This window comes from Lemur catta, chromosome 18 (assembly GCF_020740605.2).
Source record: "Lemur catta isolate mLemCat1 chromosome 18, mLemCat1.pri, whole genome shotgun sequence".
In the NCBI taxonomy this organism is placed as follows: domain Eukaryota; kingdom Metazoa; phylum Chordata; class Mammalia; order Primates; family Lemuridae; genus Lemur; species Lemur catta.
Genome location: NC_059145.1, coordinates 18,955,186 through 18,981,844, shown reverse-complemented (window position 1 = coordinate 18,981,844; position 26,659 = coordinate 18,955,186). Strand labels below are relative to the sequence as shown.

The 26,659-nt window shown below is 44.4% G+C and overlaps 1 protein-coding gene across 1 annotated transcript in view; it reads right to left on the bottom strand.

Moving 5' to 3' along the window:
• PDZRN3 (PDZ domain containing ring finger 3) overlaps positions 1 to 26,293 on the bottom strand; it is a 225,731-nt gene extending 199,438 nt beyond the window's left edge. The window contains exons 1-3 of the mRNA XM_045529893.1: positions 25,451 to 26,293; positions 11,142 to 11,228; positions 5,035 to 5,142 (exon numbers count right to left, since the gene is read on the bottom strand). Of these exons, the coding sequence (XP_045385849.1) occupies positions 5,035 to 5,142; positions 11,142 to 11,228; positions 25,451 to 26,173 (918 nt within the window). The 5' untranslated portion in view covers positions 26,174 to 26,293. The remainder of the gene's footprint in view (positions 1 to 5,034; positions 5,143 to 11,141; positions 11,229 to 25,450) is intronic.
• Positions 26,294 to 26,659: the final 366 nt, after the last annotated feature.

Here is a 26,659-nt window from a genome sequence, read left to right as displayed (position 1 = left end):
AACCTTGTTAGCAAGGACAGACCAACTAAACCAAAAACAAACAAAAAAAGGGAATGACTGGTTTACACAAAAGCCTCTTAGCTTCCACAGCTTCTGTGACCATATCCTCAGGGATTCAAATCATAACACTTGCAAGATAAACTTGTATTTAAGAAGACTGTACAAAATAACGGTTATTAGGAGCAGAGGGCTCAAGTCTCCCACTTTCACTGCACCCAGAGAATCAAGGTTGCCATCTCCAAGCAGAATAGCGCTTAACCCACACAATTGCTATGGAGATTCACTGACCACTAAAGGTGACAATACAACACAAAAACGAGCTCAGTTCTCCAACCTATTTAGCTTGAAGACTGGCAAGAAATACAGATGTCGATAGCCCCTACGAGTCTTTGAGAAAGAATTTCAGTGGAGCGGCATCACAGGGGCGTTGACCTCACATGCAAGCCATACCAAAAAAAGTAGATCGAGAGAGAAATAATATATTGGATAACACATGCCTCAAAGTGAATTTGCTGCTTTCTTAGTAGGTCTCAGTCTCCCTGTGCTTTTCTCAGCATGAACATTTTGCCAAATGAAGTATTCACAGAACAAGCCAACATTCCATATGGCATGTTTGAGTTACTTGGGGACAGAGTGACTCCACTCCTGTCTCACTGAGGAGGACAGTGAGGTGATCCAACGCTGTGGGGAGCTAGCTGGTTGGACTTAACAGAGAGATGCTATGTTCTCCATGTGGCACCTCCCTAAGGGATTTTTGAGGATAATATTGGCCTTATGTGATTTTTTTTCCTTTTGCTCTCTCCTAGAATATGATTGGTCTAGAGTGGACTCTAGAGTCCACAGAGAAAGGGGCTATTTTTGTGAATGATGAAATCTGCTTAAGTTGGATAACTCATGCTTTGGGCACTGGGAAGATTCTCCCAAAAGTCTCAAACTATTTGAAAGAACAAATGCATAATTCCTTTTTAAGAAATCTCATGGTATTAAGGTATGGGAATCTTGCATTTTCTTTAAATGATAGCTCAAAAAGCAGGCTCAGAGGCAGAAAAACTAAAACCACTGGGTTATTTATGGTTTCAAATGAGTATGGAAAGATACTAGGGAGAAACTGAATTTAGTTTTCTATATAGGAACTGAGTATATGCCATCAAAGGTAGGGTCAAAAGTTGCAAAAGGGGCCTGGGGAAGCTCACAGGTAACAGGGGTGCAGGGAAGACCCAAAAAATCAGAAGCAAACACTTAATAAATCAGAACTTGTTGTGTCTCAGTACCAGACGTCAAAAGGGTATGACGACAGTTTGTCCATCCAGACCCAAGGCAGGTGGGGACACAAGATTCCAGGGGGCAGCGTGGGCCTTGCAGCCACGTGGGCTGGGAGGGCATTTAATCTAAGGGGGTCCAGGACTTCCAGCCACAGCTCCGGGATGGGCCAGCACAGGCTTTCTCAGCAGGCCTTGGGAGCACCGGGCAGGCACCCCAGTTGGTGGCCATCACTTAGGCAGTCTAGCTAGAGGAAAGAAATGTGACAACTCCCTCCCCAAGTAACTCAACTCCTGTCTAAAGGTTCTGGGCTAAGACAAGTCTCTGCCTCCGTCACTCTCCAGCAGGAGTTTTAGCAATGTGTGGGAGCATTTTTCACTGTCATGATAGATGGTGTGTGTTCCAGTGACGGCAGAAGTCCTAAAACGCACAGAATCCCCTGCAGTGAAGAATGATTCTGCTTCTGCCACCGCTTTCATGTATCCCACCAGACATTCACAGAGGTAAAATAACAAACTTTTTATGATTATATGAGCAGAGAACCTAGCTTGGTTTTACATATAAACACAAAGGGAGTTTTGTAGTTTAAATATCCATGGATTATACACCCATGTCCACAGCAGCGTTATTCCCAACAGCCAAAAGGTGGAAGCAACTCAAGTGTCCATCAGTAGATGAAGGGATAAATAAAATGTGGACAATGGAATATTATTCAGCCTTAAAAAGCAGAGAAATCATAACACAGGCTACAACATGAATGAACCCTGAGGACGTTAGGCTAAGTGAAATAAGCCAGTCACAACAGGGCAAACACTACATGATTCCACATAGGATATTTCATAGAGACAGAAAGTAGAATGGTGATTTCCTAGTGCTGGGAGTGGGAGACGGAGTTAGTGTTTACTGGGTACAGAGTTTCTTCTGGGGAAGATGAAACGTTCTGAAGATGGATGGGGGTGTTGGTTATGCATTATGAACATCCTGATGCCGCTGGGCTGTGGTTAAAATGGTAAATTTATTGTCATGTATATTTTACATGTACATTTATCATATATATACAGACACACACAGAAGTTTCCAGGAATGCAATTGCTGTATCAATCAAAGAAGGACTATAGTTTATTGTGCAAGAACACATCTATGACCTGTTCACCACCATGGAAATTCACATCACAGACAAAAATACCAACTCATAGTGCCAGGGTACCAGCACCAGCCTCCCATATCCAGCAGTATTCGTAGCTGGTGCACCACAGTGAGTCTACACGAGGCACAAGCATCTGATGGCACCACAGTGTCTTCTAATGTCACTGTGCTGGAGCATGCACACACTGATACACATACTTTATTATAAAGTATCTTCCTTTTGTTTTCTATTACATTACAGCCTATATATTTCTACAATTATATGTGTATGTGTGTATATATTTATATATAATTTGTGAATTTCATTTTACGACAGTATTGGTGGCATTTCAAAGTATTTTATAAAATACAGGGGTAGGAGGAGCAGGGCTGGCTGTGATGTGGCTGCGAACCACGGCTCTGGTCTCAGAGAACAGACACCAGTCGGAGCAGAGTAACTTTGCAGCAAAGACAAGACACTCTGGATTTAGTAAAAGCACCGTTTTGCAAGAATTAAGGTCCTTATGGTGAAGATCTAGTAGTAGTTTGCCCACTCCCCTGAGAAGGAAGACATCTGGTAAGAAACTAGAAAGCCGCTAACTCTTCTGAATGATGAAACACACACACACACATACACACACATACACTCTTAAAATAATCACATTCATGCCTCCTGGTCTGGTAATAAACTCAGCCATAGATGAGGTGAACCAGAGAACATACTTGCAGTCATGGGAATCACTGTATCATGTCAAAAGAGATTAGGATTTGACTGAGAAGGGCACGGTGTGTCAACTGCAATTACACATACATCGTTTCTCTATTGTGATCACCCTTATTTCCATCTCAACACTGGGACATGATTAATATTTTACACACTGTCCAAAAGAGAAATGTGACTTACCAGAAACCGTACTGAACATTTCAAATACAGATCATCCTTTGCCAAGAGAAAAATCCTGCCCAGCTGTAGATTTCTCATTTGCAAAACATAAAAGCAATGAAATTCCATTACTTGGAGAAACTGGCTGTTCCTCCAAACCCTTGGCAACAGGAGCTGTACTTATCTTTTTGAACAATAGTCTCAGAAAATATATTCAATATCAAAAAAGACAGTAAGTAACACATTTGAGCTCTTAAGAAAGCACTCTTGCTCAAGCAAATTCCTGTTAGGGAAAATCCGCTACCCTGGCCTGGGAAGTACAAGATTGACCCTAAAGCATGCACAAAAAGACCTCCCAGTTTAAGAACCTTTCAAAAAGTCAAAGGGGGTATAACAATATTAACAATGTGGTTAAAACAAAATCAAGCCTCCTTTTAATATGAAAGTTAGCACACTGCTCCCACTCCCTCACAGGAGTGAGATTTACACCCTAAGTTGTTCAGTTTGTTTTCCCTGTGAGATTTAACCGTGTATCTTCCTGAGGATTATAAATTATCCTGAAGCATACTGCACAGCACATTGCAGAGCGCGTCCAGAGAGACTTTGTTCTCAGTCTTGCCGATGCTCCTTTCCCCAGGGGAAGCCTGTCGCCACATTCCAGCAGGTGACGTGAACTTCACTTACGGCTTAGCTCACGGTCACAGCTCCCACTCAGTCCGAACTTTTGAAATGGGCCGTGAAAATACTCAGGAAGTACAGACACTACGCAAAGGTGTTTGGAACAACGAACACCCACTGGTATTGGTGCTGATTTTCTGGTGTCTTATTTAATGCACTATAGTACAGCTGTGGCCCGGGGGTGAGTTTCTTGTGGGATCTGGCATGCCTTCTTGGATTCTCATATTTACTTTTTCGCTAATAGGAGATCCAATCAATTTAGCCCAAGTATGTACCCATTAAAAGAGCAATCAAAATGGTCAAAAACAGCAGCAGGAAAAAAAAAAGTCACTTATATCAAACTTTGCAAGAAGAGCCCATACAAAGAAGCAACAAATAATTCTCTCCCTTTCAGCAACTCGGAGCATCCTCAACACCGTGCAACCCTATTCCAACGTGTTGCATGGTGGGGCTGAGAGATCCACTTCCCCCAGCGTAAATCTATCAAACTGCTATATGAAAGTTTGAAATGGTGAGTGAAGAATTGAAAATGAAGGAGTGGGTGATGATAGGAGTGAATCTTAATATCAACCTTTGCCTGCGCATCCCTGGACAATCAAATTGTACAACCGACAATAGGCAAAGAGGACAAACATAAGAGAACAAGGCGTCTGTAGAAGTAACTGTGTGCTGTGAGCTCTGAGGACATCAGAGTGACTCCAAAGCTGACACAATTGTACCCTGGTAACCAACATGAATAGTCACAATTTTTACAACAGGACTCACTCATCTGGTTCTAACTAACATACAACTCTCCAATGATTTTCACACAGAGCTGTAACTGATGCACACAAAACAGATGCAGGTCTGCGCGAAAAGAGCCAAATCGTGAACACGCCACTCACAATCTGGCTTCTCTATATTTAACGAAAACTTCACACCACAGCAATGAGCACTCAATCTGGTCCCACACAATCGGAGAAGTGTGACCCCTGCCCAACCAACTAAACACGTTAGGCCTCCCTCCCAGACCAAACATCTTGCCTTGAGCCGGAGGAAGATGGGATGGCATTCAGCCTATTAAAAGACACTAGCCAGTGTTCACATACCTCAATAATCCTGTCATGAATTTGCAGGCCTCCTTCCTTGGCTGCGGGCCCACTGTCAACTATTTTGGATACAAAGATTCCTTCACTGGACGATCCATCTTGGTTGTCCTTTGGGTTAAAAAAACACATGCATGAATGCTAGGCATTAAGTTGGGCATGAAAATAAAGCTCACACTCTTAAAACAGTAATTGACTCTTGCTATGTCAGAAGTGGCAATGGGGTGAAAGCTATTTGTTTCTCCTAATTTCTGCTTGCAACTAAAATAAACACAGACACAGGGTAAAATATTTGAAACCATACCAAGAGATATAAAATGATAAGTTTCTGCCATCTCCAACCCACTGTCCTTCTTCCCTAGCTAGCATCTATTTGAGTTTATGCATCCTTTTCAAAACGTTTTAATGCATTGCCTTCCTAAACATGTTATCTGTTCCTTTTTTATGCACATAAATGGGATTATGCTATCCTGACTCTTATGTCCTTGCCTCTCTCATTTAACTCTAAACATCACAGAGATCCTCTTTTACCAATCCAACATGTCTACCTTACTCCTTTTATTTTATTTTATTTATTTAATTATTATTATTATTATTATTATTATTTTTTTTAGAGATGAGGTCTTGCTATGCTGCCCAGGCTGGTCTCAAACGCCAGCCCTCAAGGGATCCTCCTACCTTGACCTCCTGAGTAGCTGGGATTACAGGTATGAGCCACCACACCCTGCTTACTTCTTTACATGACTTAGTAATATTCTAACATGTGAATAATTAATATTGTTTCTAGTCACTGCTATCAGAGACAATGTTGTGATAATACCCTCCTTCTTGTATTTTGAAATATCTTTGGGGGTTTTATATATTTAGGGCAAATCCCTAGCAATGGAACTGTTGGGTCAAAGTATATGTACATTTGATAGATAATGCCAAATGGTCCTACAGAGAGTTTATACTGATGGTTCATTAGACAGAGTATTTTCCCATATCTTCACCTGCACAGAGTTATTCTTAAGCTTGTAAGTATATAATAATATGATCGTAAAAACAGGTATTTTGTTTTTGTTCTGACTTACATCAGGAAAGTCCACCACCACTGCCCCAATACTAATAAATTCTGATCTCCAACCTTAAATCCATTTAGATCTTTGAATTAATGTCAGAACTAAAACTTTCCGGGAAAGACGACAGCTCACTGCTCAAACTCCTTCCTTTCCTTAAAATCAAAAGGCACCGATAAGCTCATAAAAAACCCTCACAGCTTGCTCATGAACTCCTTTTCAAACAGCGCTGTGATGAATTCTCTCCAAGTGTGTGGATTAAATTTCAAGTGATTAACAGATGGATTTATAGGTTAAATGGCACAAGCATGTGTTGTTTCCAAACAAAATCATTTGAAAAGTAAACTCAGGATGTTCCACAAAAACTCCAAAATCTGCAGTCATGGTAAATTCCTTGCCATAATGCCATTAGAACATCTATTTTAATAATAATCACTCTGCATATAAATACATAAAAATTCCATTTGTTAAGAAATAACTATGACAATAAAACATTTTCCTCTTAAAACTGAGAAGAAAAACCCTATATTTTAAAAAAGGAAAAGGGATGACTTTAAATGTGGTTCAATCTACCCCTTCAAATGCAATAGCAATAAGTAAGGCTGAAAAAATGCACATTCCTCAGCCCTTCTCTCCTTCCCTCTTCACACCCGCTCCACACACACACACACACACACACACACACACACACACACACACACACACATACACACAGAGTGAAATGTTATATAATTCTTCAAAAGAAACCAAAATCACAGTCTAAAATGAGCATTAAGTGTTTTTCCCAACATTTATCCCCACATGACAAAGATGGGTCTCTAACTGCCATCTGGATTGCATCAACACTCCTCCAAGAGACGGGTCAGCGAGACTGTGGGTGCTATGTTAGATCAGCTATCCTCAGAAGGCATCCCTGCCTAGCATCACAGTGCTCTCCGCAGGCCTCCTGCACGCTAACCCTTTACCATCCAAATACCACGTGCCTCCTTCCTCTCCCACAGCAGCCTCACTGATGCACTAGTCTGAAGGCACCTCTGTAGCTCCCTACACACACACCAAGTACAGAGCTGCATACCAGCTTCTGTCTACTGAGCACATACTAGGTACCAGGTGCACAGTGAGTGTTCCATGTGCATTGTTTAATCCTTACAATAACCGCAAATGGTAAGTACTATTGTCATCCATTCCACAGATGAAAAACCTGAGACTGAGAGAAGTTAAGTAACTTACCCAAGGTCACACAGCTACAAAGTAGTATAGCCAGAGTGGTATAGCTCAGTTTCAAAAGGCCGACTCTTTTGCACATGCTGTGTGTGCAACCCTGTCTCCCACTGAGAAAACTCTCAAAATACACATGAATTCAAAAGTCCAACATTTCAGGCTATGAAATATTCCACTAGATGAACTTGAAGAGTCTCCATGGACCATGGAAGATTTATGAACAAGCTTGAGTTCCCTAAGAGGTGATGTCAATATATCAAATGAAAAGAGATCTGTGTTTACTCTGATTTAACCACTTCGCATTTCTTGGCTGGAGAGGAAGAGGGAGATAGGAGAGGGGATTTTGGCTTTGGTTTGTTTTGCAAAATACCACACTGTACATAAATAATTATTCTTAAGGAGTGGTAGAAAGTTCAAGCAAAAATCAGAAAGGAACAGGCAAGGCCAAACACCAGAATTTAGGTTACATTAAGATAGTTGGGGGTGGGTGGGTGGAGCGGGGACCAGGATGTGAAAAACACATAAAGCACAAAATCAAAGAAAACCAGATAGCTACATTTTTCTCTTAAAGACACCTCTTTATTCTTTGGCTCCTCCTCTAAGACAGTTTAAGTCAGAGCTATTTATCGAGGAACTAATATGACTTGGAACTTATTTTTGCTTTGCTGGCTTGAGCAAAACAGAAATGAACAGGATTCCTTCCATCCCAGGAGTCCCTGACAATGAAGTACACTTGCCAAACGCTTAAGTGAAAGGTCTGATACACCAGACTGGCTGCTGTTTCTGTAAGAATACGAGAACAAATGAATGAATGATGTGATTTTTCTAAGAGCATTACATGCTGCATCACGTAATGAAGACTCTTATGCAGAGGCTCCGGCTGGGCTATTTCACAACCCAACCAACCATCTAACACAGGAATTCCTTGGGAAACACAGACATCATTTGCACTGTGTTCTTCCAGTAACTGACAATGTGTGTGCGTTGTTGCTCAGCTTGCCTTTTTAGTGTGTACTCAGTGACCTGCCAAATTTTCCAGGCAACAGTGCAGAATATATTTAGGTTTCACTATGCTATTTTTGCTAATCAGGACAAGTTTTTAAAAACACTACGGCAAACACATGCATGTGGAATTAAATTTTCCTCTGGGGGACATGCATGTAGTTTTTGCAAAGGGACCACATAAACTGGGAGCACTAATGCGAGCTACAAAATCAGGTATGACTTGTACTTAAATCACCTTTTTAAAGAAAAAAGAAATAAGCTAAAGCATGCCCTTTGAGAAGCACAAGGAAGAACTGTATTCCAGGGAGGCTGGAGTGTCACTTCACCCCTGGTGAGGTGCTGAAACTAAACACCATCTTCACTGGCTCTAACAGAGTAGAATCCCCAGCAATCACCTGGGAACCACAGACAGGCCTCTCCATTTTGAGCATTTTTCAAACACTGGGCTTTGGTACAGTTAGATCCGAGGCAAAGAATAGGTCTTCCTGGTTTGGGCTCTTTTGGCTACGAAATCTTCCGAAACCTCTGTGAAGGGAGTCTCAGTTTATTAAAATTGTTTCTTAAAACTGGTAACAATGGGTTGGTGCAGGAGGAAGAATAATTACTGAGAATAAACCTAGTTCAGCCAACTCTGTTATCTGTGCTAAATGGCAAAATATGTTCTTGAGGGTAAGTTGGAGAACATGGGTTCAAGTTCTGGTCCCATTGTTTCCTGGGGTCAACTGTCTCCTCGCCTCTCCCAAAGCTGGGGAGAGGTGATCCCCAGCAGCAAGCACTAAATTTAACAGCACAGAATTGTGACATGCAGCCTGGGTGCTCAGTTAGCTGGTAAAAGGTAAAAATAAAAATATATCAACCTCATGGAGGTCTACAGTTTCTTAAGAATTCTGCTGAGATAATGGGAGAAACACAACTACGTGAGTCCATCCCTGGGGTCCACCAAGTGGGAATGATTCCTGACCTCACCCACCTTCATATACATGATTTAATCTCATCATTTAAAATGTTCTTTCTTATATGTGTGTTTTGTAAGACAGATAATGTTCATCATTTTAACAATTACATATCACTTATAACTAAGTTGTCATTTCTTATAATAAACCATTTTCTTTGTTTGTTTTTGAAACCATAGCTTTGTCCAAAAGCAAAGAGAATTTAATCATAAATCTCTCTGTGTCACTCACTTCGATTGAAGCCATGTGTTGGCCATTCACTGCCCTTGGTAATTCAAATCCCAGCCCCCAGGACTTACTATGTCCCTTGGGATGGGCCCCTGTTTGCTTCCTCAGGCCTCTTCCGGACCACTTCCTTGACCATCCCCCAACTCTAGCCACACTCCACTCACTTGCAGTCCCCTAATTCACAACTCTGTCCCTGCTCCAGGGCTTGTAGGAGTTGCCACCCCCCCCTCCTTCCCAGCCCCAAGGTCCTACCACCTTCTAGCTCTGTGGTTTTCAAAGATGGATATATGGGACACAATGCACTGGAATGATGGAAGAAAACATAAGAAATTTTGTTCACAGTCTATTTTACTCTCATTGTTTAAAGTGCTCCCCTTTGCGTGTAACTTTTATAAGGTACATAATGTATTAAGCTCAATAGTGTGCACACATATGAATAAAATATGGTCCTCCGATCTAGCAAACTACTACTCATCCTTCAGAACTCAGTTCTAATAGCCCCTTCCCAGGAAGCCTCCTCCTCAAGGTGAATGAGTCCAAGGCATCTTTACCTGGGGCCAGGCTCGGAGTACACCGGTGAGAGCAGGCCAAGCTCTCCCCATGCACCAGTCTCCCCATCTGGACGTGAGCTCCATGAAGGCAGGGCAAGCACCATCCGTATCTGGGTGGCTGGCACCTTCTCTTTCTTTAGGATCCAGCTTACCATCTCCTCCAGTCTTTCCTAAGAGCCTAGCTAATGATGCCTGAGGCTTCTTGCTATCTACCATGTACATCTCCCATTTCATCGTACTTCTCCCAATCTACGATTATTGTATTTATTTGTTTTTTGCCTGATGTCCCCACCAGAACATAAACTCAATGGTGACAGGGACCCAGTCTCCCTGCTCTCTACCGTATGTCCCAGGCCCTAGTAAATAGCCCATGTTCAATACTTATTTGTTACACAAGCAAATTTGATTTTCTCTTCCTTTCCTTTGACTATTTTCATTTCCAGCTAATAAACGAGGAAATGGTTAGCAAAAGAAAAGAGCAAGGGATGACACACATTTAGATAATCCCCCTTGAAAGGGGGATCCTCAAACACATCCTTTGCTACTCCCCAGAGCCTTTTTCTCAGATCTTTTCCTCGCAATTAAATTGGCAGATTTGAATTCGGCCTCTTCCTTCTAGAAGAGCGGCTGACGAGCATGGGGTGGCCAAGGAGCTGCAGGGGGAGGAGAAAGCACAGGGAGGCAAAAATCCACACGTGAGGGCCCCACCCCTGACCAACAGCTGACGGAACAGAACTCAGGATTAGGCTTCTGGTCTGGAGCCCACGTTCCAGCTCAGTCTAGGAGGGTGGCTGGTCACCCACTTCCAACTGCACACATCTCACGCAACTTCATTGGCCCAACTGCTTCACAACCAGAAATGCACCCCAAATGCTCAACAGTTTGAACTAGCTGTTGTATTACTAGGGCAATGTTATTTCAGGAAACCACAATGAAATAAAAATCCCTGAGTGTGAAGATGTTAGATAACCAATGAACTAATTGCAGCAAGCAGAATGAAGTGAGCAAGGTTTCCTACTTCTCACCCCCTTAACCTTGACCTTCCTTCCAGCTACACCAGCAAAAGGAAAGGGACATTTTAGCAATGAACATACCACATTGGGCCGGCCACCAATAATATTGAATCCCAGGGAGCCAGAGTCCCGATGCAGGACAAGAGTCAGGCTTTTGGTTTCTTCACCCTGCAGAGAAACAAATGAGATCACATTTTTATTTACAAATAGAAAATGAATAGATGGTAGGAATTTCCTTTTCCATCTAAGTGCACTCAAGGAGTACTGAGCTAATCATTCCAAATCCTGTATCTCTTGGGAAGTTTAACCAAGGCAACTTTTGGAACCCAATCTGAAATTTTATCCTGTGTTTAGGAGGTTGCAAATATTTCTAGATACCGTCTAACCCTGGAATGACCACATAAGAACGTCTGGTCTGGAGATGCCCAGACATGCCTAATGGACATTTTCTATGAATGACTCCTTGGTCCGCAAATGCATTTCTTTTGACCAGTTCATCGTATGCAAGCTGTCTAGACAGCTACTTTCTGTTTGTTTCTCAACCGTTTTCAACAGCGGCATTCATGTCATGTCACGAAAGGTTCAAATAGCAATCCTTTTGGAAGTGTGAGCGTATGCATGGCCCATCAATGGTCATCTCTGTTTGGGAGACTTGGGGGAAAATAGTGCATTAAAAGTGAGATGCAAACGCAGAGGGAAAACAAAAAAAATCCCAAATCTTACTGAAAAGGGGAGGGGGCATTTTCACAAAGTAATTACTGTCCAAGCCATACGAGATGCAGAGCTGTTTAACAGAAAACACTCTGTTTAAGGCTGGTCAATGTGAACCCCTTTAAATCAAACAAGCAGAAGTCACCCAGGCAGGTCACAGAGCACAATGTTCAACAGTCAAAAGGGATGGCAAAGCCAGGGCACCTCAACTAACACTCTCAAGTAACAGACAGATGGATAAAAATAGATTTAACCTTATGTGCAAACTGTCACTTACTATTCTTTGACGTAACTATTGAACTCCCCATGTTTGAAATGTTTCCAAGTACATGAATGATATGCAAAACATCATACCAGGTATACTCACTATAAACTTGCATTGCTTCACTTGTGTTTTCTGTTTAAATGTGGTATTATTTAAATGTGTTTTTTAAAATATGAAGTATTTCATAATAAGTTGTGTTAAGAACACTGGCAGCTTATCACGAAAGAGATTTTATTCTGATATTTACTGCTTCCTGATCAAACTTTTGTCTTCTACCTTTTCTGGGGAGATAAATGGCAAACATTTGAAGGGCATGAATGCAAATATCTGACTCCCCCACGGTGGCAAAGCAAACCACTGTTTCCACCTGCAGTGCCCCCTGGGTTTTCTAGCGCATTGCTTCATTTACTGCGATAGTTAATGTGTGGCTCTGGTTCCATATTTCATCAGGAGAACTGTGCCCACCGGAGCCAAGAAGAAATAATTAAAGACTAATGGGCTTTACTCTGTAGGATTGTCTCCATGTTCAAAGTTCTTAGTAACCACAGCTCTTTCTCATGACTAGTTTGTATAAAGATGAATTAAAAACATTTCCAAAAATGTAACGTAAGCCTAAACATCAATTACAAAAACCCTGTAAAAACAAAGATGACAATTTATTATTAAATAAATTGTCTGTCTTTCTGATGAAAGAACTGGGTTTCCTAAAAGAAGAATACAACGTTTATTTCCCAAGGGTCACTAAGTCAATAAATAAATATATAACTTTAATGTAAAAGAGAAAGTAGTCTCTCTCAAGATACTGTACCCAGGAGACCAAAAAACAGCAGAGCCTCTCTAATGACAGACTATATTATCGGTTTTTAAAAATTTTTCCACGAAAAAGCACCAGCATCCAAAGTATCTATCAATGCTATCAATTTTTATATGATTAATTTGAGTTGCAAAAAGTTAGCAAGCAATTAACCTTCACCGTGCTAACAATAAAAATTCAGAACCAACCTAATAGTTTTAAGATGTAAACACGATGATTCTCAAACTGAACCAGTTTGTATCTTTCTGCTTTGGACACCAAAAATCTTAGTAAATCCGTTTCTTGCTTTGGTATCTTAGAGGGGTGAAAGAGTTAGAAATACATGGGAATTAGGGCAAGTTATCTTACATATCTTACATGCCTGGCTTTCATAACCAATCAAATGATAGAAACTGCACAGTTACACGGTAATCCAAGACAGATGGCTTTAGTTTGACAATCTCAAATGATGCACAAAGAAAACTGCACAATCACATGAATAAAAAGATTAGTTTTAAATCTACTGTGTGATAACCATTTATTCAAAGAAAGAAAGAAAATAATCTTATTACACTGCATTAACAATAACAATAGCTAATACTTTTTTGGCTGCTTACTAGGTGCCAGAAACTACACTGAGCATTTAAGTGTTTTATTTCATTTACTAATCCAACCAGTCTTATAAATAGGCACAAATACCATCCTCACAGTACAGGTGGGAAGACCAAAGGAGAATGATTAAGAAGGTTGTCCCATGGCAAAGAGCCAGTAAAAAGTTGAGCTGGGATTCAAGCTTATCTTCTCCAATGCTCGACCTTATTTACCCTTCTATACTCCTCCCTTTCAGTGTAGAATACAGAAAATAATTCCATGTAGACTAGCAAATCTTAGGTCTTGTCCAAGATGGTTCAACTGTTGAAGTTCCAAAAAGGAACTCATTAAAGGAGGGCTTACCCAGGAAACCAATGTCAGAACCAAATTCCCAACTGTTTCCTGAACTATTTATCTCCAAAAGAACCGATCCAAGATGCCCAAAGACATCTAAGTCCAGCCCTCAGAGATCTCTCTCAAGGGACAAGTAAGACAATGCCTGAAATACAACATTCCTCAGCTAAATAGCTTTCAAAGAATGTTTTCGAACAACCAAGTTGACCTATGCTTCCTTGCCAGATGCAATCACTGGGTAGAAAGAAGAGTGTTCTTATTTTCTGCAAGTCTCCTGACCCAGTCTGCTGTCTAGGAGGGTTAGACGTTGGCTTTGGGTTGCAGTGTCTATTTTAGGACTGATTTACAGTCATAAACCAACATGTGGAAGATTCAATGCAGGCTGCTGAGAGGGATAAAATAAAAGTTCACTCTGGGGCTGAATTACTTTCATCTCTCCAACTAATTACCAAAGGTCATTTTCTAGTCTCTGATACCCCAGGCTTGGTTCTGGTTTTTCCTTTCCATTCCCCTCCCCCCAAACAACTTTAATTTCTAATTTTTCAAGATAAACATTAGTAGAAATTTTCAACATTAGTCTTCATGTAACACATTTTATACATTAACATTAATCTCTGCTTAACCATTTAACCTGTTCCTGGGCTCAAAATGCTTCAGGATAGAGGGTGTTTAAATGAGTCTCATTCAATTACATCCCACCAGTTGGAGAGAGGTATGAATGGGATAAGGGCAAAGGCTTTTCAATCAGCTTTCCTGACTGTTCACACTGGGTTAAATAGTAGCATCTTTCATTTACAGGAAAATTAACCAATATTGGCCTGTAACTAATGCTTTACAGTTTTCTCAATGGCTTGATGTAGTAAAAAACAAAGAAGGGAAATGTCTTTACTTCATATAAACTAATAGGCCAAAACATCTGCCTTCCAAAGCAGGCACTGTATCCATGCTCTAAATCTGGAGAAACTGAGGCACAGAAAAAATCATTCACTGGCTTAAGATCACACAGTGATGAAGTGGGCGGAGGGTCAGGACTGGAATCCAGGTCCACATGACCCTGATGCCCATGCTCTTTGTGCTATGGGGGTAAATGTGTGCACCCTATCCCAAATCCCTCTGCCTCCAATGACTGAGCTTGGCATGAAGGATTAGACAGCTAATTCATTTTATAATTAGAGTTTTAAGTAAGCCTTCTTTGGACTATGCAAAAATAATTCCAAAGATTAAGAGTGTCTCTCATATCCCAAAAGTATCATCAAAATGTTACGCCCCTGACAGGTACAGTGTAATGTTTAAGGTCTTGGACTTCAGAGTCAGAATCTAAGATCGGTTTCCTCATCCATATTATGGGGATAATAATAGTTTCTTCTATGGGTTACTAGGATGCATGACTGAGATAGATAATACCCACAAAGTGTCTCAGTACAGTGCCTGACCAATGGTAAGTGCTCAGAATACAAGTCTCAGTGCTGACAGGGTCATCTGCACAGCTCAATCTTGAGGCCACGATACTCTTTTACCACATAAATTATTCTTTTACAAAATCCAAGCAATGGAGAATGCCCACTCCTAGTTTATCTTAGTCAGTCTAAACCTAGTTTGGGAGAGTAGGGGCCTGAAGTTAAGTAAATAAAGATCATGATATATTCCTTACATCTCTCTTTTTCCACAACTGGAAAAAGAGTGGCACATTCTAGAGACCACTGGAGTATGGACCAAGTGGACAGCTTTTATTCTGGAGGCCACGGGAGGGAGACACGAGGAGCAAGTCAAGGGAGCAGCTCAGCCAGGACTTTCAGTGGAGCTCGGGTAAGACAGGCAGATGGCACAGACCAAGCGGGCTGTGGACCGTGGGAAGGGAAATCAGACGCATGGCATGGCCAGGCCTACAGGAGACACGCTGGCTCTCAACAGGACAGGAGAAACAGCAAGTCCAAGGAACTGTGGACTTGATAGGAACCGTGGAGGCAGAGGAGAGCTGGGGAATTAGGGGACACAGAGCACTTGGGGACTGCTAGACACTACAGACTGCTCCGAGTTCTAACCCATCAGTGGGTCTTGGTGATTTGGAAAGAAAAGGCAAAGAGTAGAGGAAAAACAACAACAAATGGAAGTGAGGTGGCACCTCCTTGTCATCTTTTCATAGAGCTGCCCCCTGTTTCTAAACTCTTCCCAGATGGCAAGTGTCTCTTCCCTTCAGTAGACAGGACTCGGGAGACTGGGAAGCTCTCACCAACGGCCTGGGGAGGGAAGTAGAGAAGAACAACTCTCATCACATTCTGGAGTCCAGTGACATCACTGCTGCCTTTGGGCTGGGCAGGAAACTGTTACAGATTGTCAGCCCCCCAGCCCCGACCCAGAACCCAATCCAAGCGGGTAGCTGAGCCCCTAATGCAATGGAGGATCTCTTCGGGAGAAGCTTAGGTCATTAGGATTGAGAATGGGCACAGATATATTAACCTTGGAAAACAGTTAATATATCCCTAAGTGAGTGTCAAGATCTAAACAACATGAACCATCCAAAGCACCAAAGCCAATAAGTCACATGCAGAAATGGAAGCTCACTTTTCAAGAACACAGTTGATTTTGCTTAAAATAAGCTTTTGCTATCATATTTGAACATATAATTACTGGATCAATTTTAAAATTACCATAATCATCATCTGTTCAGGTTTCAACTCGAGGTAAGAATTTTAAGTCTAACTGGGTACAAATTGGGGGGGGAGGGGAGTCACAGTGAAAAATCAGAAATTGAAAGTACTTTGAATGTCAAAAAGACCTATTTTGGGCCCCCTCCCCCCTTTTTTTTTAAAGCATCCAAGAATGTGAACCATCTTCTATGGGCAAAGTCCCTTTTCTTTTCGAGTATTACTCTGTCATCATTCTCCTCCAAACATTTCGGCCTCAGAAGCTTAGATGTGATCCGTCTCCTAGTCAGCGTGGTGGTTGGTTTCCAGGGTCCATCCATGCCACTGTCAATGTGGATTCTTTTTAAAAACTCCTTTCTGCCCAAGGACCAGTGTTCCCCAATTATTGCTGCTGTGGGACGCACAGCCCAGAACTGGCTAGACCAGAAAGCTGCCCAGCAGGTTTTGAGAAATGTAACTGACTGACTGCTAGTGTGTGTGTCTGGGGTGGCAAGACTTCTTAGTCTCCGCGAAGCTCACAGAGACTCACACAGCTGGGAAACAGCTCTGACTGTTGACTAGCGACACGAAAGTGCCGCATATTTGGCTGTCTCCAGGAAAAAATGCACAAGGGTAGGGGTTGGGGAGACCAGGAAGCAGAGCTGGCTGCCAGAAACTCTGTACTGAAGAACTGGGGATGTCTTCACTCCCCACACTCAGCTGCTTTTGTCCTCTCTGCAGTTCAAACTTTGTGATTTTCTTAATGGTGAAGCAGTCTGGACCAACCCCTCCCTGTAATTCAAACCCCAGTTCTTAAGAAGGGATTCTTGGAGGAAGAACAGAAGAGAGGAAACTGTTCAAAAGTCTAAGAGTGAAGATAGACACGGGGATGAGGCTTGAAATTAAGGTGAAATTGGATCAAGTATCAGTAGGGTGTATCTGCTCCCCAAACAGGTGTAGAGGATGAAAAGAGACAAAGCACTTAGGGAAAGAAAAGGCTTCAGGTTGGTAATGAATGCGTAAACTTACAAAACTCAAATCACCCTGTCTTAGAAGGTAGAAAGGAACAAAAAGAGCATTTCCAGAGTCCTAATATCTTAGAAAAGTATATCTATCTCCATAAGCCAAGCAAGATATTTTTGAAAATTATGTAAGGAGAAGTAAAGATTTTTCAGCACTTCCCTAGTCCAAAAATAAATTAGTTTGCTACTATATTTAAATAACCCAAGAAATCCCTAAATGGCCAATTTTCTATTTCTATGAGCTTAATCTTAAATTTGTATCTCTAATTTTTGTCCTTGACTCATCTGCTTTTCTGGTGAACAACCACAGGCAATGCTTCACCAAAAACCAAAAAGGACAGCAACAAACCTTATTGAAGGTGTTACAGCATTTTAACATTTCTACTTGATACACTAAATGGTATGCTATGGTCTGAAAGTTTGTGTTCCCTCCCCCCCCCCAAAATTCATATGTTGAAATCTTAACCCCCAGGGTGACAGTATTAGCAGGTGAGACCTTTGGGATGCGATTAGGGATTAAGGCCCTTATAAAAGAGGCCTGAGAGAGCCCCCTGGCCCCTTCCCCACGTGAGGACACAGAAGATAGCCAGCCATCTATGTACCAGAAAGTGGGCTCTCACTGAATCTGCCAGCACCTTGATCTTCGGCTTTCCAGCCTCCAAAACCATGAGAAACAAATTTCTGTTGCTCATAAGCTACTCAGTTTCTGGTCTTTTTGTTATAGCAGCCCAAATGGACTCAGACAGGCTGGTTTGAGCCTGAAACATTTTCTTCCCCAAATTAGAAAGAAAGCAAAGGCTACTCAGCTATGAAACCAAAACTTCTTGCTCAGAGGAAGGTAGCAAGTGCCTGGCCAACCTCTCCTCAGCTTTGTTAATCTGGGTGGGACAAATACAAATGCACATACTAACTAACCCTGTAACCACCAGGCCATTGACAAGCCTTAACCTCCTCCTCTGATATCTCAGCCCAGAGTTGCTACCCAGAGGCAGTGACACTGACGTGACTGTCCCTATTCCACCACTGAAAACACAGGATAGAGATCCAGAGAACGGGTCACTCAGGGGCAACATTGGGTCACAATGAAACTGAATCTTTGCCTAAGTATCTCTTCCCTTCTTCTCTGTAACAACCACTTCAAATTTCTCATGGTTATTCAGAAATTTATTGGGAAAAGTGTTAAAACCCTACAGGTGTCAGACACTTAACAGATGCTCAATAAATGCCTGATAAAACGTACATGCCCTTTATGTACTATTATCCCATTTTACAGATGAGGCAGTTAAGGCTCAGAGGAAGTTGGAAGAGCCTCCCGGAGTCCCTCAACAACAGGACAAAGGGAGCACATAAACCCCAATATCGCCCATTCCAGGGTGTGGATACTAACTCATTGAACACACTGGTTCCATTCAGGACACCCAGGAGCCTGCCCATTGACACAAGGCCTGCATCCAACACAGACCACAACCTGATCCAAATGCAGCAAAGACATGGGGCACCTGAAAACAGCTTTTAGCAAAAGAGGGGTGACCTCTCTGCCCAAGACTCATCTCTGCACACACAATGCTGACTGCCAGGGACAGGGCTCAAACTCTCCCCCTTCCTGGGGCTGGGGATGCTGCAGGGCCTGCTCACACAAAGGTTACGCAGGTCTCTGCCCTCTAAGTACCCTGTCAATCTATGGATCGGATGCGTGAGAAACATGGCCACTCGGGTCCATCTGTTACTTATTTTCTTCATAAGAGTAATCATTATATTACACCGCTTCCCCTTTTTATTGGAACCAGCTTATTAGGACACCATTAGTCAAGGGGGAACAGAGGCTAAGCCATGGCTAAAAAGCTTGGGTGAGGAAAGAGTAGTAAGACTTGTGTTGTGTCTTCAAAGGTACAAGAGGATGTCTGATTGATCCCATGGGTTAAAGCTGGTCCCTTTTACCTCTGTATCCAATGGTGCCTACCACGGGGCCAGGTGCTCGGGCTAGAAGAATGTGAGGAACCAAAAGAATATATTTGGAAGGATTTCACTTTGTTCCTACTGCTAACCACTCTTAAAATTACTAGGGTAAAAATTAAAGAGAGAGTCACTATTTGATCTAGGACACCCCTTCTTTATTTCCTTTTTATTTATTTTGCCTAAATCTCTTTCGTAGACAGGATCTGTTTTGTTTTACATGCCATGTGTGCTACACTGGACCTATGCAAATGGGAATATGGCACAGGAGGAACACATTTCATGGGCCAGAAGCCAACAGGCAAACTAAAATGAGCCCAAGGAGGACGGAGGACACTGGGCAAGTTATTTAACCTCCTGAGCTTCTGTTTTTCATCTGTAATACCGAGGAAAAGGGTTGCGGGTAGGAGTACCTACCTCACAGGGTCTGAGGATGAAATAAAACAATGCATCTACACCTCCAGTCCACACAGTGCTTGGCATATATAAAAATAGTCCCTGGGAAGCCTGTATGAGACTTCAGAGGGGTGCACTGCCTCAAGAAATAAAAAAAATGCCTTTCTTATTTTGGTAACAGCTTGGAGTCAGGTAGCTCTGCGTTAAAATCTCAGCTCTACACTTAGAGTCTAACTTCTGGCCTTAATCTAGCTGTTTTGTAAGGTTTTACAATCTGTTCCTCCTATCAAAAGAAAAAAGAGGTCTACCTAGTGAAGAAGATGGAGCAGCTGATGTGCATTCAGACATACAGCACCCTAAGTGGATGGCGCCCAGTGGGACTCAGTGAGTATCATTTCCTTTCCTTTTAAGCTCTCTGGTCTACAGTCCAATGCATAATTGCCTTATAAATAGCTTCTTACTCATCAAATATTTTTACAGAGAGGCAAGCACCATTTCTGAACACAGGAAGAACCACTTACAGCTAAATCTCAACAGAATAGCCAGTTCAAATTGCCCAGTTATGCTCATTTAATCTAGTATAGCTGGGTAACGTATTTGTAAACCGAATCCTAATTTTCTTTATAAATCACCGAACTGAAATAGAAGTGACAGCCCACAGTTCTTTTAGCTGAAGTAGGCTGTTTTGTTAGAGATGCTGTGGAATGGCTCTTTGCTGAAGCTTTTCAGAAACAAAATATACCAAACGGTGAACACGCTAATAGATAAATTCCAAAGTGTTTAGACATCTGGAACACCTTTTGATACAAGTGTCTATTAGATTCACTTATCTCCAGTTCTGAAATGGACAAAATCGTTTCTGGGATTTGGGGCTTTATACAACTTGATCTGGGTGGATCTAGCAGGACAAAAATAACACCTCCCCAAAATCTGGAAACAATTTTGTTAACTGGGGCATCACAGAAAACCTGATTCTTTTTTTAACACAAGCCTGCTCTTGGTTAACAACCTGGAAAGTTTTGATGGCTGACAAGACAGCCCTTCCGATCTTGAATTCATTCACCGAACAAATACATATTGAGAACTTACAGCGCATGTGGCAGGGGATTTAGTGCCGGCGACACAGCCCTGAACAAGACAGACTCTTCCAATTATGCAGTTACAGCTGTGATAAATGCCATGAAAGAGGGGCACCAAAGTGAGAGTTTCAGGCACCAGATGTGGTCTGCGACGTCAAGGAGACCTGGCTTCCTGGAGGTAGGGATGCTTGGACTGAGATGGGAAGAAGAGAAAGAAAGGTCACCCGGTGATGAGCAAACCCTACGTGCTGACAGAAAGGTCAGGAACAGGAGGGGAGAGGTGGAAAACTTGCAGGTTACTCAGTGAGTACTTGGAAAGATTGTTCCAGGTGGAGAAAGGAGCGAGTGCAAAGGCCCAGAGGCAGGAAGGAGCTCAGGGCATATACAGGAAACACTCAGAGACCAGTGAAGCTGGGAGAAGAGAACAAAAGGGATAAGAAGGTGGAGGCTGGCAGAGTCCAGAGGATGCCAGACCTTACAGCCACCCAAGAGAAAAGAGAAGAAATAGAAGGGTTAAGAAGGGAGACAGATAACAGATTTACATTTCTAAGAGATCATTCCTAGTGCTAGGTAAAGAGCAAACTGAAAAGGAGCAAGATGTGTAGAGGAAGTTGTAGTCCAGGCAGGAAATGATGGTGTCTGAGACAAAGGCCAATTTTGCCCCCCAGGGGTCATTTGGCAATGCCTGGAGATATCTGTGATTGGGGAGTGCTACCAGCATCTAGCAGGGAGAAGCCAGGGATGTTGCTAAACATTCTCCAGTGCACAGGCAGCCCCCTCCCCCCACACACACACCACTGACACACATACAACCAAGAACTATCCAGTCCAAAATGTTAACAGTGCTGAGGTTGAGAAACCCTGGTTTAGACGAAGGTGATCATGAGCTGGAGAGCACTGAATAGATCCCAGATGTACTAAGGAGGTAAAATCCACAGGCTTCAATGACAGAGCGCACGTGGGGGTCAAAGAGCTGAAAGTGACCAGTATGGATCTCAACTTTCTCCATAATTCCAAGGAAAGTTATAGCTAGAATTTTTCCTTCCCCAGAAAGCAAAACAGATATTTGCTCTGAAATGCTTTTGTTCTTAGAATCAGGTAGACGAGTCAGAGTGGGAAAACGAGGCTGGGAGCAAAACTCTTTCACCTACTCAACGTGTAGCATCACCACGTCTGCTGCAGCCCAGATGTGGCCGGCCTCAGTGAGGTCAGACATGCCTTTCTAGGCTACGGTTACCTGTCGTTTAACTTACTAGGCAGTCTGGTTTTTAAACCGCATCTTGGTCTTAAAATGTTTAGGAAGAGGCGTTTAGATAATGATCAGTAAAATCATAACTATGTGGAGAAGATCAATACATCTTTGGTCTGTGTCCGTACTTGAGCCCAAACTCTTCATCTAGCTCAGTAGCTACTTCAACGACCAGCATCACCTGGAAGCTCATTAGAAATGCAGATTCTCGGGCCCTGGGCCAGCCCTAATAGGTCAGAATCTCCAGCAGAGAGACTCTGGAATCTTGTGTTTTAACAAGCTCTCCCATGACTGCACTCACGCTAAGCTCTGAGAATCCCGGATACAGTTCACATTATAGAACAGAAGAAACAATGTCTATGCAAGCACAGCACTTACCAACCCTAAGTGCTCAGCAGGTGTCAAAAACCTGAAACCTAAGATCATTTAAGGAGTGCCACATCACTTACGGACCAAGTTCTAGGCTGTGGAAGAGCTAGTATTAAAAATCTTCTGAGTGTTTCTTATCTCCTTCAACTTATAACAGGGAAGCCAACATTAGGACTTATAAAAAAAAAATAAAAGAGTTGTACATGAGGTTTTCCAGGCAATATAAATCCTTCTGCCTTTGGGGAGAGAATAAACAGTACCGAGCAGAAGCAGAGAGTCGGCCCAATGAAATAAACAAGTTCTTAAACGGCTTCCAGTGGGAGGGGCTTTTATGGCTGATGAAGGAACAGCAAAAAGCTTTCAGCAAGGTCCACTGAGGGTTAACTTCGGGGCAAGAAGAACAAGCTTTCCTAAGGCCTCAGCTGAGGCCCTCCGGGGTGTGAGGCCAGAGGGGTGGGGAACCTGCAGCGCTGGGGCCACGTGTGGTCTATTGACTGAATCCAAATTGTGAAGTTTGGATTCGGTTGAGAGGCTGCACTCGGGGATCCGGAGGGCCACATGTGGCCTTGAGGCTGCAGGTTCCCCATCCCGAGAAGTCCCAAGCAGGGTTCCAACTCCAGAACAAAACTTGCTCCAAAAGTTCAAAATCATCTTGTCCCCAAGCTTAATGTCTTTGCTTATCTTACCCGACAACCCAACAGAGTCTCAAAAACATCCACAGTTTTGATTCGAGTATCATATTTTTGATTCTGAGAAAGAGTTTACCCAAACACTCCAGAAAGAAAACAGAAAGGCAAGAAGAAATAATAAACTAGCCCAACAATGAATGATGTATAAACTCTGGGGGAGTGAATGGCTTATGTATAAACAAGCGTCACTTAAAACGATGCAGGAAGTCCAGATGACAGCAGAAACAGCAGGAACTTGGGAACTCCTTCACCCCAGACCTGGCGCCTGCCTGAAGACCAAGCTCTGCCCTCTGTTTAGGTGACTCGCAGGCTCACACCAGCCTTCTGTGCGCCTGTGCGGTCCCGGGTGAGCCGGGGAGCTGTAAATATTTGCCCTTCGCCCAGAGCTAGCCAGCTGCTGAGGCTGCAGCCGACAGACAGGCCGGGGGCCAGGAAGGGGGGGTGGGTCGGAAAACTTGCAGGCCTGGTGTGCACGGATTGAAGGGGGCTGGGAGAGGGCAGGGGGAGACAAAGCAGACACAGGCCCCTGGTGGCCTCTCGGGCAAATATTTTCCCCTCTCTGCCACACCATCTGGAGCAGGCAACCCGAGTGGCAGCAGCAGGGCCATGCCCCTCCCCGGGAAGGCAGAAGCACCCAGCTGTTGAAAGTGTGGCTTTTTCAATCAGGGAATCTAGTGGTTCTCAACCTGGGTGACTTCTCCTCGCCCCCGCCAGAAGACACTTGACAATATCTGGAGACATTTTTGATTGTCACGATTTGGGGGGCAGGTCTATTGGCATCCAGCGGGCGGAGGCCAAGAATACTGCTAAGCATCCTACGATGTACAGGACAGCCCCCATGGCAAAGAGTTATCAGGCCCCAAATGCCAACATGCCCAAGATTGAGAACTTTGAGGTAGAACTTGAATCCAGCTCTGTCCCGAGAGTCACTGTTTGATTTTGGGCAAGTTATATAACCTCTCTGAATCTGTTTCTTTGTCTTGAAGGATAAAATAGATAATGCATGTAAAGTGCTTCCCACAGTTGCTGGCACATAATAAACACTCAATAAATGGTACTCATGTTTACACTGAGAGGCAACATGATACTGGCAAGGAGCTGGGGCTGAAGAGACGGGCAGACAAGCGTTCAAAACCCAGCTCTGCACCTAAAAGCTGTTGCCTATGCACAAGTTTGCTCCTCTACGAGCCTCAGTTTCTTCATCTACAAAATGGGAAGCCTCACACTTACCTTACTTGATTAAAAAGGAAATGACTGGCAAGAGCTTAGCATGGGGCCTGGAGCAAAGAAAGCCCTCACTAGTGGTGGCTGCCACAACTACACCAGCTACCAGGACCAAGGGATGGCTCAGAGGGAGACGTTAAAAATAATTGTGGGTAATACTTGTCAAGCATTTACTGTCTGCCTGGCACAGTGCCAGGTCCCTTTCATGCATTTTCTCCCTGAAGGCTGACACCTTTCACATCGAGGGAAACTGAACTTGTGGAGGTTAAGCCACAAGTTCACCTAGCTGGTTAGCAAAAAGTCCAGATTTGAAAACAGCTGTAACTCCAGAGGACTCTCACTTTAACACTACTTTATACTTGCTGGGGGCAGGGTGGTCCTTAATTCTTTCTGAAATCCCCCAATGAATAGCTCAGAGGGTGCCTGGCTGTGTTTCACTCTGTGTGTCACGTCTCTAGGGACCACAGTTTCCAACTTTAGAGAGGTTAAGCAGTTTGCTCAAGGTCAGCCAGCTAGTTGGCAGCAAAGTGCAAGTTTGAATCCAGCTTTTACTCCAGAGGCCTCTCTTCTGGCCTCCTTCTTAATTTATTCTACACTGGCTGTGGGTTCCCTTTATTTTTTCTGGAATCCTTGAGGGTGCATGGATACAATTCGCCCAACGTGTCCATATTTCCTCCTGTGTGTCACGTCTACAGGTTTCCAACCCTAAGTGAGGGTAAGCGACTTCCCCAAGATCACCCAGCTGGTCTTAGCAGCAAAACCTTTGAACACAGTTCTGACTCTGGAGCTGCATTCTTCATTCTTACCCTACATTTGGTTGTGGATTCCTTTTCGTCTTTCTAGAACCCCTGAAGCTGCTGCAGCTATAATTCACGCCGTAAATCTAGCCGATATGGACCACAGTTTCCGAGCTTAGGTTCAGCGACCTGCACGCAGCGATACAGCTGGCAAGCAGTGGAAGAAGAGGGAAGCAGGGATGCTCCCGGGAAGCTCTTGATGTCCCTGTACCCAAAGGGACGGGGCGGGGCCTGGGTCCCCAGGGGGCCCGGCAGGGGGTCGGGGTGCGCCTACCTTGCCGCCGGGCGGCGCGGCCAAGCAGCGGCTGAGCGAGTCCAGGCGCGCGCTGTACTCGGTGAACTTCTTCTGGTAGCGCAGCGCGGTCATCTGCAGCTCGAGCTGCGCGGCGGCCAGCTGAGCCACCAGCGACTTCTCCCGCTTGCCCGCGCGCAGCGCCTCCTTCTTGAGCGCCTTGTGCAGCGCGCCCAGGCGAGCCTGCAGCGCGCCGTTGTGCGCCCGCAGCGCCCGTGCGCAGCAGTGGCCCCCCGCGCGCTGCTCGCCGTGCGTCAGGGGCAGCCCGCAGCCCTCCTGGCAGCGGCCCACGGGCCGCGCGTCGCACGCATCGCGCATGTGCGCCTCCACGTCGCGCCGCAGCAGCACCTGGCCGCAGCCCGCGTGGCGGCAACGCGCGGGCGCGAAGTCGCAGCGCTCGAGGTGCTCGGGCAGCTGCTGCAGCTTGACCACCCGGGCGCAGCCGCGCGCCGCGTGCGCGCACTTGATGTCCAGCTTGAGGATGAGGCGCTTGAGCGGCAGGACGTGGTTGAGCTCCTTGGCCGACAGGCGACCGCGGCAGCGCGCCGGGCAGCTGCCCTCCTGCACCACCCAGGGCAGCACGCAGCCGGCGCAGAAGACGTGGCCGCACGGCGTGGTCAGCGGGTCCTCCAGGACCTTGTGGCAGAGCGCGCACTTCAGGTCCGGGTCCACGTCGCCGTCGAAGCGGTCCAGCTCGAAGCCCATGGTGGCGGCCGGGCCCCGGGGTCGCCGCCGGGCGGCCGGCCGCCCCCTCCCTCCCTCCCTGCCAGGCGGCCCAGACACGCCGGCTGCGCCGCCCGCCCGCTCGCTCGCTCTCCCCGGACTGAGCCTAATTGCTCCAGACTTCCTCGGAAAATGCCCGAGGAACAGGACTCCTCCGGCCGTATTTGCGGGAGCGCAAGCGCATGCACATCTTGCCTCCCGCCAGCCCCCCTGCAAAAGGGAGGAGGCTGAGAGTCAGAAGAGCATGGGAAGCCTCTGGGGCTCGCCAGACAGGACTGGCCAGCCCAGGACGCCAGCCTGAACCTTCTCGGGGGACCCTTCTCTGCTCTCTTACGGTTTTCGCTATAAGATTAAAAACGCCTGCCGAGAAAAGCTCTTTAAGTTTGGAGCTGAGGCTGCTGCTTTCGCCCAGACGAGTTCTCCTGGAACCCCTTCCGGGATGGATGAAGATTTTTGACTACCCTCTCT